General features: G+C 38.5%; 1 protein-coding gene across 4 annotated transcripts in view; it reads right to left on the reverse strand.

Moving 5' to 3' along the window:
* Positions 1–5,883: 5,883 nt before the first annotated feature.
* Positions 5,884–14,060, reverse strand: part of PAX3 (paired box 3) — a 43,669-nt gene continuing 35,492 nt past the window's right edge. For all 4 annotated transcript variants that reach the window (XM_053459264.1, XM_053459262.1, XM_053459263.1 and 1 more), the window contains exons 7-9: positions 13,838–14,052; positions 8,284–8,530; positions 5,884–7,433 (exon numbers count right to left, since the gene is read on the reverse strand). In XM_053459264.1, the coding sequence (XP_053315239.1) occupies positions 7,399–7,433; positions 8,284–8,530; positions 13,838–14,052 (497 nt within the window). In that variant the 3' untranslated portion in view covers positions 5,884–7,398. The remainder of the gene's footprint in view (positions 7,434–8,283; positions 8,531–13,837; positions 14,053–14,060) is intronic.

The following is a 14,060-nucleotide window of genomic DNA, read 5'->3' on the forward strand; positions in this document are numbered from 1 at the left end:
CAGGACTGCCCACCAACGTCAGAGGGATCGCGCACCGACGTCAGTGGGCAGTTCTGGCCGTGTCCCGCAAGGGAAGTCTCCGGTTAGCCGGAGCTTAGAAGTTCCCAGGTATGGTTATTTACTATTTGTCAGGTCACGTTTACCCATTGTACAGTGCTGTAGGATATGATAGTGCTAAATAAAACAATAAATAATAAATCATTGTGCACAGAAGACATGTGTGTGCCAGAGATTTCCTACCATGTCCAGTGTACACTCGGCACCGGGGCTGTCTGGGGCCAGTTACAGCCGCACCAGTGATCTCATAAATGATCTTATTTCATAATCTGGCAGCATCGATGCCACAAACTAAACTTCTGGGTGTTATGTGGCTCTCTGTGTTCATCTTCTTCATCAGTTATTCTGTCCCGGGGAATAAATGTCTCCGGCGTGTGTCAATATTCCATAGCTGGTAAACACGAGGCCCTCCGGTGGCTGTGGAACTACATTTCCCACCATGCCCAGCTAGCTAAAAGATTTTCTTTTTAAGTGACATAAGCATATTTATCTCAAATTGGGAAATAAGCCTAGCAGACTGGAGAAACCCTAAACAGAGTAACTCAATAAGGATTCAAATGCAAACTGGCTTAGGAAACATAGCCTCAAATAAATCACAGGAAGCACATGAAAAACGCAGATGAAATGTAGAGATTGTTATTTCTTTTCAGGAAAAATAAATAAATAATGAGATCTGGATGAGAAAAGAGTTTGTTGGAGACTGGATATCTTTTTATTTGAAGCAGGAAGAATATTATAATTACGCCAGCTAACTTACCCAGATCACATATCAACTTGTTGTGGATATGGGAAAAATAAAAGGGAATTATATAAAAAAAAAATCTATAACTGTGCATACTCATATTATAAATTCAAAAATGAATGAATTCAAAGTATACATCCAGCTCTCTACAGAAACAGAGCTGCCAAAATGAATTCAAATTTAGAGCGCTTGAGAAAAATCAGAATGAACAACAGAAGGAACAAACCATTAGCCTTTGCTCTGGTTTTACAGGGATTTGGAGACTACTTTCATTCCCGTCTTATAAGGCAAATCCTTTAACCACATCATAGCTTTTGTGGCAATTCTGTTCAATTACAATTACCTTTTTTGCCACACACAGTAGAACTGAAAGGAAAACATGCAGAAAAATATTTTCATGCATATTTTTGAAATAAGTACATTGGTATCATATTTAACCCTTTGGAGTTGTGGAAAGGCATTGGGGGGTTATTTATAAAGGCGAAAATTGTTAAAAGCATTGCATTCTAACTTATGTCCTTCATGTCCTGAATCTAAGAGGAGACCAAGGACTGATAAAGGACTTTACAGCAGGAAAAACCGGCAGACGAAAGGGGCCAAATGGTTCTTATGTGCCGTTAAATTCTATGAATCCGTAACGTTTATCCCTTTGAGTAGCTCTTAATGCACAACCTACATGGAGTATTAAAGTTTATGTTTATTTTATGAAGTGCGTTATTGACGGTAACGAATCCGGTCAATCCTGAAAGCTATTTGGCCAAAAGAGTTTTTAGATTTTTGGCCAACAGAAATACAGACAAACGGATCAAGTGACTACGTCATGTTATTGTGTTATATGCTTGTATTATATTAGCAGCAGACATATGGCGAGTTCCTCTTTGGGACCAAAATCCTTCTGTCCCTCTTTCCTCCCACAATATGCCTCTTTCCTCCCACTCTTTTCACATGATTCTTTCCATAATTGTGTTGGGTCACTAGCAAGTAACCATGCATCAGTTGTTTTTCCTTTTTAATAAATAGTTTCTTTTAATAATTATGTTTTAATTATTTGGCTATAAGGGCAAGTTTCAAAGAGATTTAGATGATATAGTAAAAAACAAAATGCAATAGTATTAAACCAGGAGGTAGCAGGTTAAATTCTGTGGCTAAAACAATTCTTGCCAAAATCCTAATTATTGAAATTATTTTGTTACTAACAACAGAATTTTTAAGATAAGGAAAGCCACTTGGTTGAACAAGTAAGCTATTCTTTTATAATAAGTAACTCGTTTAGAATAATATTTTTAAAAACAAATTCTAGAAAGGGACCAAATATTAAAGAAATTATATTAAAGAAATTATATAAAGAAACTTATATTAGGAACCAGAAGAAATAAATCAAAAAATAAGAACAATTATATATAAATCAATGAATGAAACCAGTAGAAAAGGTATGTTCAGGAAAGACAGAGCAAGAATTCAACTTATAGCTTAATAACAATTTTTAGTCCTAACTCCTTCCTTTTATTAGCCATAAAAAAGATGAGAAAGCGATCATAGTTCTGATAATTTAACAATATACTATAATAAAGTGCAAACACACGTTCTCACTAGAACTAGAACTTTGAAATATCTGAGATTCACCTAAAAGGGAAACTTTCACCAAATGGTTTTATCATTAGGATCAGATTACCAAATATGTGTTCAAATTATTGTGTTGTTTCCTTTTTTTAAACAGTTCTAGTTCTAGTTGCCTAATATATGGTTTCTGGCAGCCACCAGATCATTAGATATTGAAATGTGTTCTAGTTCTGTTATCTTAGTCAAATGTACTAGACTAACACCCTGACTTGTCATACAGCCTGTGGTGAACAATAGAATGGCTCAGTCTCAATCACCCACCTGGACACTATGACTATTGAATAGAAGGGCTAAGACATAAATATTGTGGATGCCATCACATTATATGGCCATATATGGTGTCTATGGAGGGCTTTAAATTGCTTGAAAGTATATTTTAGGTTAAAATGCAGTGCAGTCCCACTGATTTAGCTCCTTGGTAAGCTCGCTAAACTTGGGATACTTTAGGGTAGTAGCGGGCTTACCAATATATGGACATATGTGACGGAATCCCCAATACTTATGCCTTAGATTGGTGTTCTTCGCTCAAGACTAAAAATACAATTTTTCCATGGGATTTCCCCTTTTAAAAACTCTTCCACTTAATGCAGGACATAACCAGAGTTTTTCTCACATTCCTCGCACCGTTGGACCATAGAAGGAGAAAGCGTGTAGTCTGCTGCCGCCATATTTCTGCTGCCGCCATATTTGTTTCTGGGTATGTTCAGCCTCTGACCTCTACCTCGAGGCTTTGGAATTGGCAAAACTTGGTTTATTATTCCATTATGTTTTAAGTTAAGCTGATCAATGTTTGGCCAAAGGGACACCTAATTATAGATGATATATTCATTAAAGTGAATTATCATTCCAATCATCATGAAAGGGGGAGGATACAAGACAAGAGACAGAACAAACATTACAAAACATTTGATTGACAAGGGTAAGTCTTATTTAAAGAGAGCCTGTGACATGTCTCTTATATCCTAGCCAATGTATGGATTCTGACATTCAGATTAATTTCTCATACTGTGTCACCTTTGGCTGAAATCGTACGGAAATCTATTATATTTAGTCGTAGCTTTGAGAGTAATATTGGCAGTTTCTCCTATACATTTTCTCTCAGTATCTCTTATAGCATCGGTATACATAACAACTTGTGCGTGTAATTTCCAGCTCATTTGAGGCTACATTTTAATCAGTATGTTCTGTGTGTTTCTATACTTCTTTGTGTTTGTGCCTTTGGCTAAAGAAAGTTTAATAGATCTTCTGATGTTATCAATGCTGCTTCCCCTTTGGGACGCTAATAAAATGAAAAACATTTGCGCTTGGGAAACTAGGTGAAGTATTTATGTATTTATACGTATAATGGTTTGGTTCCATTTTTTTGCCCTCATGCGCATAAAGAAATCGTGGGAATTAAGTATGATTTTTTTGGGATTGATGCCTGTATTTGTGCCTCCAAACTGTCCTGATTTAAGCGGGATTCGGGTGCTCTGTTTGTTTTGTACAGGGTGCCAGGATCTGACTTGCGTGGGGGCATCCACACACAAATAACTACTGCCATGGCAAATAGTGGAAAAATATTTACAATTCCGTTTTATAAAAATATACAATAAGTTTCTGCCATGAAAGCTGCCCCTATTTATTTAATTGTTTAAAGGGTAAAAATGACATTTAAAGAGTGAAAGGGTAGTCCAAAATAGGAATAGCTTGTTTGTCAGTTTGCGTAAACTTCAGATCCACAATATATCCTTTATATTATTAGTATTTAAGACATGGTTAGGGTACATATTGAAATACCGTAGGCAACGTTTTAATGATTGTGTGTAGAAATATGCATTATCCAGTGTATAAAACATGGAGCAGGGTGCGGTTCTATTGGATCAGCAGGTGAGCGACACCAAAACCCCAGCGATTTAATGAGCCTACTGCGTGTTATAGAGAATAAACTCACAACATGTTTCCTTTTGTCACTCGAAATGAATGCCAACTACAATGTACCATGACTCAAGCTTTTTGGTTTTGCCCTTGGGTGGGGCAATGTCGTAACCGTAACTTTTTTTGGGGTTGCCTGAGGATAAAGTGGGGGCCTCCCTCTTGTTATCTGGGGGGATGCGTTTCTTTGTTTCAGCAGCAGATTTGCAACAGAAACAAATAGTCTCTTGATGTTGGCTTTGTTTATTTTTCCATAACCTCCTTGTGGTTTCTTCTTCCTCTGCTTAGCATTGTGTAATTTCTGTGTATTCACGGAACAGACAGCGCAGAAACGTTACACTGTACATGCATGCAAGGCCGAGACATTACAAGCAGCAGATATTAAGGAAGAAGCACTGCGGTTACATTATTGCTTTATTCCGAAGTCTTTACATTATACCATCAGCGTGAATGTTTTTAATTCAGTCCGTACATATAATACGGTTTGCACTTGTTCAAAAATTTCGTTTAGTTCTTAAATACCTAAATTAGTAGGTCATGTAGACTCCAAATGAATCTCCCTAATTTCCTACCCACTAGTCATCCACTAAAACTATTTAGCCATTTACAATAGTTGGATGTAGGTATTCGGACAGAATGGCCAGATAATCAATGTATGCATCATGGGTGCATATGTGGGGAAAAAAATTAATCAATAACAATTATATAATATAATTCACAGGACTTGTTGTTCTTGAATCTATCAACTAAACCTTTGCAACTTCCCAGCCATAAAGTACCAGATTAAGTCCCTTGAGTGCTTGTCTGCAACCCAGGCTAGTCTTGTCAAGCCAAGTGCCACATACAGGGGCTTAAAACGAGCAAACCTCTAATGAAGAGATCGATGAGATTGGCTTCAGTTGGCACCCCTCTACTCTTGGCGAGCCAGGATAAGCTGGAGCTATCACGTGGCTAAACCCAGAATTCAGCCGGGCTCATCAAGAGTGCAAAAGTGCAATCATTTCGGAGAATTCCAGCTGTTTTCAAAATACTGTTACATACTGACAAGCCATAAGGACCATTATTAGAACCATATGCTTGTCCCACTACAACAGAATCATTATGATGATCTATTAAATGGTTAATATTGACTTAATGTATAAAGCTCCCAGGCATGCGTATATGTGGAATAGCACATATACATATTCATTCTTTTCGTGTTATTCAATGGGGAGAACCACTGCTGTTGGTCCAACGTACCTGCTTCTAAATTGCGGCCTAGTATGGCAGAGCACACAAGCCCTTTCAGTACTAACCTGAAGTAATGATAGACGTGTGCTTACAATATGTGGGCCTCCTGCAGTCTTAACATTTGTGTGATGGAAAACCAAACTGGATTAATGTTCTCACAGGTCATTTTCTCCATTTTGTGTGGAACACGATGTATTTTTATTTATGGAACACTGAAAACAAACATCGTGGAAAACACATACGTTGTCCTGTGCAGCTATTTAAAGCAATATTAAATCACAAGGCCCCTCAGTGTACAGTGAGAAAAAAAAAGGACAAGATTGCTTTGCAAGTATTTATTATAAATAGTAATTATTTACTGCACTTTTTACATGAAACATATTGCAGCATCTGTTGCCGGTAGAAGCGGCTAAGAACAGATAAAATGTAACTTCTTCCATCACCTCTAAGACGAAAGCCGATCTCATTACTAACTATACTATCTAAATACCCTAATTTATTAAACAAAATTATTGAAGGAATGTATTTTTGCACCCTATCTCACGTCTCTTGAAAACAACGAAATAAATAACATAGACTGTAATTTCCCACCCCCTCACATATCATGGAACACATTTTCAACACCCTCATTGCAGGAGAATCTCCATTTTATTGGAGGTTTCCTCCAGTATATTAAAGGAGCCAAAGAACCATTGTCTTAGGTAGGACGCATGTTGTTGATATATACATCAACCCCAAATGAAGACTTTGGAACCACCCCATAATGTTTTACCCTCCAGAAATTAGTCATGTTAAGATTTCTAGACGATGACTCTCTGAACATTTGACTTACGTCTAACAAATTAATCTTCAAGGTATCTCACTGGTAAACAGAACAGACTAAATGGCGGAATGTGTTTGCCTTAAAATACAAAGTGTTGCTTTCTTTCATATATAAAATAATGTCTAACCAAGCTCAACAGAGTTCTTTCAAAATGAAAAATAATTGCGGAAGAAATGTGAAAGTCTATTGTATTCATGAGCCGTGGCCAAGAGGTGTTCCCACAGTCGAAGTGAGGCATGGTATTGCACGTTGATTGACAGCCATAAAATCAGTATCTTTTGAGTCCAAATTTGGCATTGGGTGTTCCTCGCTCAACTATGCGTTTTTTCCACAGCAAACAAACTTTCCCAAATTCTGGGTGTTCGTTTTCTATAAACATAAAACAAATGCTAGTTCGCTTATGCCACTGTTAAGTACTGACTATTGTAAGGACTTGTTGAATGCGATTAAACAAAGAAATGGAATGTAATTTGTCAAATCGAGCTATTCCACAACGAAATTTTTAACACAACTGGTCACAATTTAAAGCACAAAAAAATCTATCCACTGATCACTTTCTATTTCATGTCCGCGTGCTATGTGGAAAACGCCTCCATAGTTGGTATCTGGAACAGGTGATTAGAGGAAACTCATTGAAACCATTCCCTGACTCACTTATGTCTTTTAAATGAATTTGTATGAAGCCGTTAGTGAGGGCCATGGTCGTTGTCCACTTGCTAAGATCCGACCTCTGTTAGGTTGTAAACAGTTTGTTGTTTCAGCATTTGGAATGTTTTATCAGTCCCTGGAGTCACATATGTCCATTTAGCAAAAGCACTGTACATCCAACGCTGCACTAAACAAACTCTTGCATTGAAGCATCTCCCGTGAAACATACTCCACTCTTGGCAAAGCGAGGGAGAAATATTTGTTGTTTTGTCTTGCAGCTGAACCCCAAATGGGCCGGTGAGCTGTTGAGATCCCCCTTCCTATCCAAACGTATGAGCGTATCATGTCTTGAGGAACAGTTCCTTTATGCAATATCTGGCTTCAGATAATGAAAGGCACCTGCAGGAAAAAAGGGAAATATGTTTAGAAGAATTAAGACCATTTCACAAGGACCAATGTTGAACCATAGGTTGACACTGTCATATGTAATACCGAGATATCAAAGAATAGTCTAATATTTTTATTCCAGGGACAAGTTTGACAAACCCCTCACAATCTGGGATCACATACATTAATGACTCTTGAGCAGGCTTGATTAAAGACATATGTTTTTAATACAGGGCATGCCCGTGGTTACTGCATGTCGGGCTAAACCTTCTGTTTTACCTAATGGCGGTCAGGTCTCATGTCTCGGCACGTAATCACGTCAAGATGTCCTTGACATCACTTAAGAAAATAATTATGCAACAGATGTTTTGCAGAGAACAATCAACGGGTACCGGAGACAAAAGAGACTCAGTGAGAAACAGAGAGTCATCAACCTTCTGTTGTAAGCTACAATGTTTCTTGTTTTCTATTTTTATCTGATAAAAAGTCAAATCAGTGCCCTTGAAAAGAGCAGGACACTTGGATGGAAGTAGTTAAAAATTGGTTCAAGCTCAGAAGCAGAAATATGTCTATACGCGCATGCTGAAAATGATTTACAAAATCTCTGTGAACTTTCAGCCTCTGTAAAATAATTTAAAGTAAAATTCACTTTATTTTTTTACTTGATTTTACGAAATCTCCCCTGTGCCGCTACACACTGATACCCATTGATCTCGACTCAAGAAGTGGTGCTCTAAAAACCACCACTTCTACTGGATAACAAACATCAATTTAAGCAACGTTGAATTAATTACAATAATTACTTTTTGCTTGCACAGGACCCCATACACCTCTAGCGATATTGGTAAACATAGCGACTTACTCTGCCCATACTGTCCGTACTGATATCCTGTAACTGGCTCCATGCTATACCCTGATGTGCTGTAGGTTGGTGGGCAATAGGACTGTGATGTTGACAGACTATCCAAACCCTTCATGTGTTCTAGTCTCTGGCTGCAGCTTGCTGATACAGCAGTGGTGGGTTCCAGACCGCCAGTCAAAGGAGATAACGCGTAGTCCGTTTGAGGCTGATGAGGAACTCCGCCATGGTTTGTCAGGAGACCCATAACCTGTAAGGAAAAAGGACAATATTACACATTGCTCATGCCAACTCTTTTATTTACAGCTTTACCTACTGTTAAAAAAACCTTTTTTTTATCTCCGTACACAACAAAACAAAGCATTATCACTTAAAACACGAATCATTTAATACACTATTTGTGTTTCAAAATGGGAGGTTGTAAAAAATGTAAAAAGAACCCAATGAAGAGCGTGTTGATGCTGTCATAGAAGCTGCTGTGGTTACTGTATTGTATGTGGGAATTCACTGTGCGTTGTGAACTCTGTTGTTCTTTGTATCTACCTGCACTCAATTAACATCTCAGTAATTTGATTTTCCTGCATGTGTCCTGTTTAAAGCTAAAAAGGGAAGTAGCCCCGGGCTTCAAGACCTCAGTATTTTCTTTGCATTTTGACCTTTTCACCTGAACACAGAGCCAAGGGAAGGGCACGGTCACCTCGGTCTAATCCTTTTTACAAAACCAGTGAATATCTAGTTAGCATTGTTTCCTGTTGAAGACAAGCTCTGATTTCACCATAGATGAGCAAATTATGAGCGTTTGAAGATGCAGAGCTGTTAACATATGGTATGCCTCATCTAGTACGAGACGATCCCAGTAGTTTGGAAAGGCAAATTTAATTGATTTTCATTGCTGCATGAGATACCATCAATATACCCTCACTGACCTTCCACCCAAATGTGGGGATCATTTATCAATTTAAAACTACAGCATACGTGCTAAGTATGGAAAGGCGATATATTGGCAAGATTTTTCTTTTAATTGAATGGAAGTACATGGGAGCTAAACACAGTTTGAGAAAAGCTTAAAAGTTACTAAAACCAAAGGTTTGGAGAAATAAATAGAACTTAATTGTAGTACATTGTTACATTTGCTGCATATGTGGGTGAAAGGCTCCATGTTCTACCATGAATTTTTCATCCAAGTATGTAGAGATACATAGTTCATCTGGAGTATGCTTTTTGGGGAAGTATTAAGTATCAAAGGGGTTAATATTTAATGACTGCTAGAATTTATGTGTGCTGCTCATATTTGATCCTAACACATGTGTAGCGTGTAATTTACAGAAGCTAGCCCTACAGGAAACTGGGCACGTTGTCCTGAAGATGTCCAGAGCGCTGCTCTATTGTGATGTGAAACAGATGCGGCCCACAGCCCTCTGTTCTAAGAAAAATGTTGCCACCTGCTCTTTCCTATTCCCGCCGAGTGTCTCCAAATTCCTGAGCTGTGTTCACACGGGCATGAATCATCTGATGGCAGCTTGTATCCCTCGGACGGTTTATATGGATATCTCCATCATTTGTATTTGATCAGGATAACACCTCCATGGGATTCATTTTTACTCATCTTAATGCTGAGATCAGTCTACGCTGAGTATTTGTAGGGGGTTTGAATATCTGTCCCTTAAGGACATTTATTTTTCTTTCAGTGTAAAGCATATCTACCTTGTTTTGCCTTCTAAGAAACTGAAATAAAAATATCCAAAAACCATATAATAATCAATAATTAAATTCCTTTACTAAGCTCAGACTACTTGAGTATCCCATACACTGTGTACTGTATGCAGTATGAATTTTTTGTATGCAGTAGATGGAGAAAGTACATGCGCTCACACATATTTAATGTCTATTAACCAATTTTTCTTAAAATATAATCAAAAAAGTACACTGCATACTTCACGAATTTTCCTTATTTAACTAATTTTATATTATCCTACAGTAATTCCAATCTCTGAATCCCTCTGTGTTGCCTGATATAGTTTGGTTTGGGCCAATAGCTATTATATCCCCTCATTATATATATAATATATATATATATATATATTATTTATTGTTTTCATGTAGCGTCATGATATTCTGCATAAGAATCTGACTTACAGAAACAAGAGGTAAGGAGGGTCCAAGTCTCATGGAATCAGCTCTTGAATAATTCCCTTAGCTCTATTCACAGCCCATGCATGAAGTCCATAGTCAGGACAGCGTTTCAGTGTCTACACTACTACAATAAGGATACAGGGAGCTAATCTAAACATGCACGGGATGGGCATACGACGATCCAGAATATAAAACAAGAGCAAACACCAAATAAGCTTTGAGATATTAACAGCAGGAAAAAAACTGGCCAAATGGGCTGTGTTTTGTTTTAATCAATTAATAGGTTGACACGGAACATCAAACCTAGATATACTGCTCCTTTTATAAATGTTTGTGTGTGTGTGTGTGTGTGTGTGTGTTCTAAGCGACTCTTCGCTATTCAGTACTATAAAGGATGAGATGGTCATTCAATGCCTCTGAAGTGCTTCCATATGCTGTGATGACTAAAACAGATCACAAATAACTTATCACTTTAACGACCTTTTCAGGTGGCTGCGTTCCTTGGGGTTTATTGATTGTATTTCATTCCAACTTAATATTAAAAGGTCCACAAACACGTTCCATTTGGCACCCCTTATAGCAAACACATGGTGGGAAATAAACCACCATCTTATAAATATTTGTCTTAGAATAGCCCAAATAAGTTGTGAGATGTATAGCATATGTTTATATGTTTCTCAGTATGGAATGATTACACTCAAATAGCACATTTAGATCATTTTAAGTACAAAATACAGCAAAAGGTCATTTTTTTCAGCCTGATTAGCAATTGAAATCACTTTCCCGTGATTACTTTATATAAATAAAAATAGGCAGATAAATTATATTCATTCGAGTTAATTAAGGAAATAAATTGGTTCTTCTTAAATTATTTGAAGTGAAATTGAAAAAGTAGAAAATATCAAACAGATGAATTTTAGACCCAAAGTCTATTAGAAGCTGGAAAGTTTCGTCATCCTGCAAATGTGCAATGAAACTTAATTACACATAGAAATCGAGGGTTTTATGAGTTTTTCCCCCTTTGCCTGGAGGCAATAATGTTTATTCCCCTATATTTTACTGTTCACCCTTTTTAACTCCAAAGCCTTTGAACTTTATATTCTTAGAGATTTATCACTGTCTAGCAGAGAGTAGCTGTGTCCATCTAAAGATGCAAACCTCACATTGAGGACAGCAAAGAGACGTTAAGTCGTTATTTCTGCTCCCCTTTGTGCCATTAAAATCTCATTTTCTGCCTATTAAGATGCCCTCTCACTGCTAGAGCTATGCTGATGAGTGTGTAATTGGGTATAATTGTCTTTTCACTTTTCATTTATGTCATTCTCAATATCCTTCTGTTTCCTCTCACCGCCGGGCGGAAGATGGATTCGGTGAGGACGTATAGCTGTGAAGATGCCCCCACTTAGCCCCACAAAGAAGTCTGATTTTAATTATAGATTGCATGCCGCTCTGTGAAACTATTAGACACCTGAATATTAGTCCTTGTGATATAATAAAATACCCTGTGTTTAGGCACACATTAACAATGTCAAGTCAGCCTCCAGCAGATGTGGACCGTACAAAATCTAACCAACCTTTTGACACTCAATTACCAAGTCAATTTATTTTACTGGAACTCCCAAAAACAACCCCCATCCTCTGAATGGAAATTAACAGAATAATTATGGCATTGAAACGTATTCCCAAGGTGCAGTTGGTGCCTTCATTTATGGATGCCCGTGGACATTTTTTTTAGAATTATTATTTCTTACTTACCGCTCAAATATAATAATAACACATATACTAGTTTTATGCAACAAAAATACCCCTTCCCCATTTAAATGCATACGGACATAACCTACCGTATTTGCTCGATTATAAGACGACCCCGATTATAAGACGACCCCCCAAAATCAAAATATTAATTTAGGAAAAAAACAAAAAGCCTGAATATAAGACTACCCTATAGGGAAAAAGTTTTACCAGTAAATATTAATTAATGTAAATTATTTTCATGTTTAATAAAAGCTATGATTGAGAAAAATATATTTTTTAAATTTCCTTTTATTTGCCAACCTGCCCCCCCCAGTTATGCCACTCTGCCCCCAGAAATGCTTTATACCCCCCTATTTGCCACTCTGCCCCATGATATGCCTTATACCCCTGTATGCCACTCTGGCATATAGGGGGTTAAAAGGCATATCATGGGGCTGAGTGGCATATAGGGGGGTATAAAGCATTTCTGGAGGTATATAGGCATATCATGGGGCTGAGTGGCATATAGGGGGTTAAAATGCATTTCTGGAGGTCCAGAAATGCATTTTAACCCCCTATATGCCACTCAGCCCCATGATATGCCTTTTAACCCAGCATGTACTGGCTGCCTTGGCTTGATAGGAGTGTGATTGCTGTTGGCAGTTTGATATATATATATATATCAAACTGCTAACAGCAATCACACTCCTATCAAGCCAAGGCAGCCAGTACATGCTGGAACCTGGGGATGATAGCAGTGGGATTACAGCCTCCATATGCCATGCTACAACCCCCACCCCCCTTACACATCCATGCTATCACACACACACTCACACTCATTCACAAACATTTAAATACTCATTCATTCCCTTAATCACACACACTTCACACATACTCAAAAACCCTCCCCCACCCCCTCACCTGAACTGCAGATCTCCCACTCGCAGACTTCTGCAGGGGACCGGCTGTAGCAACTTCTCTGGCCCCGCCCTCAGAGGAGGGAGGGGGGAGATAGAGTTCTGTGAGGACGCTGCAAGCTTCCTGCCCTGCTTCTAACAGAAGAGACGCTGCTCGCGACCGGTAAGCAGCATGGCGCCAGCATTTTTTTGGGGTCTGATTAGAAGACGACCCCGATTATAAGACGAGGGGTATTTTTCAGAGCATTTGCTCTGGAAAAAACCTCGTCTTATAATCGAGCAAATACGGTACTTTATCACTGAAGCACTCTAAGTTCCGTGCTAGACGGACATGAACACAGATATAAGATTAGGTTTCCTCTATAAGGGTTTTTTCCCTTAAATGTCTGGATTTCGTGGTTTGAAATGTTATTGTATGTGCGCGGTTGTACGAAAGGCATGGGCAGTGTTAAACATTGTGCTCTTTAAACTTTTGGATCCCTCGCATTTCCTGCCTTGTGGCCAGTGTTTGTTCGGCTAGAAAGGTCAATGTTATTTTGGAAGGGGGAAAAAACACTTAAAAAGATAGCTTACCAACCATAGCATTAGAGGTTGCCAGGCGGGGGTGCAGGAGTGAAAAAAAGAAAAAGAAGGAAATTTGCAAAACGAAATCATGTGGCTCATATAAAGAGCGCTTTATGGTTTGAATTTGGCAATTTCTTCCTTCTTTGCCTCAGGTGCTAAGGCTGTTTGGTTCTGGCACTCAGCTAAAGGAATGAAAACACTGCACTGACCTGAGGTGAAAGGCCGTTGCCAATGCTGGGGTTCATGGGGTTGGAAGGGCCGGATGGGGGCACAAAGCTGTCTGTGTAGCTGGAAAATCCATGGCGGCCGCTGGGCAGGCAATATGCCGAACTGCTGTCCGGATTGGAAGGAAGGCTGCTTTGGTGAACAGTGCTTGGAGGGAGAGGCTGGGGTCTGTGAAGGGTACCGCTGGGATCCGAAACAGCTGGAGAA

The sequence above is a fragment of the Spea bombifrons genome, chromosome 3, assembly GCF_027358695.1.
Source record: "Spea bombifrons isolate aSpeBom1 chromosome 3, aSpeBom1.2.pri, whole genome shotgun sequence".
NCBI classification, from domain to species: domain Eukaryota; kingdom Metazoa; phylum Chordata; class Amphibia; order Anura; family Pelobatidae; genus Spea; species Spea bombifrons.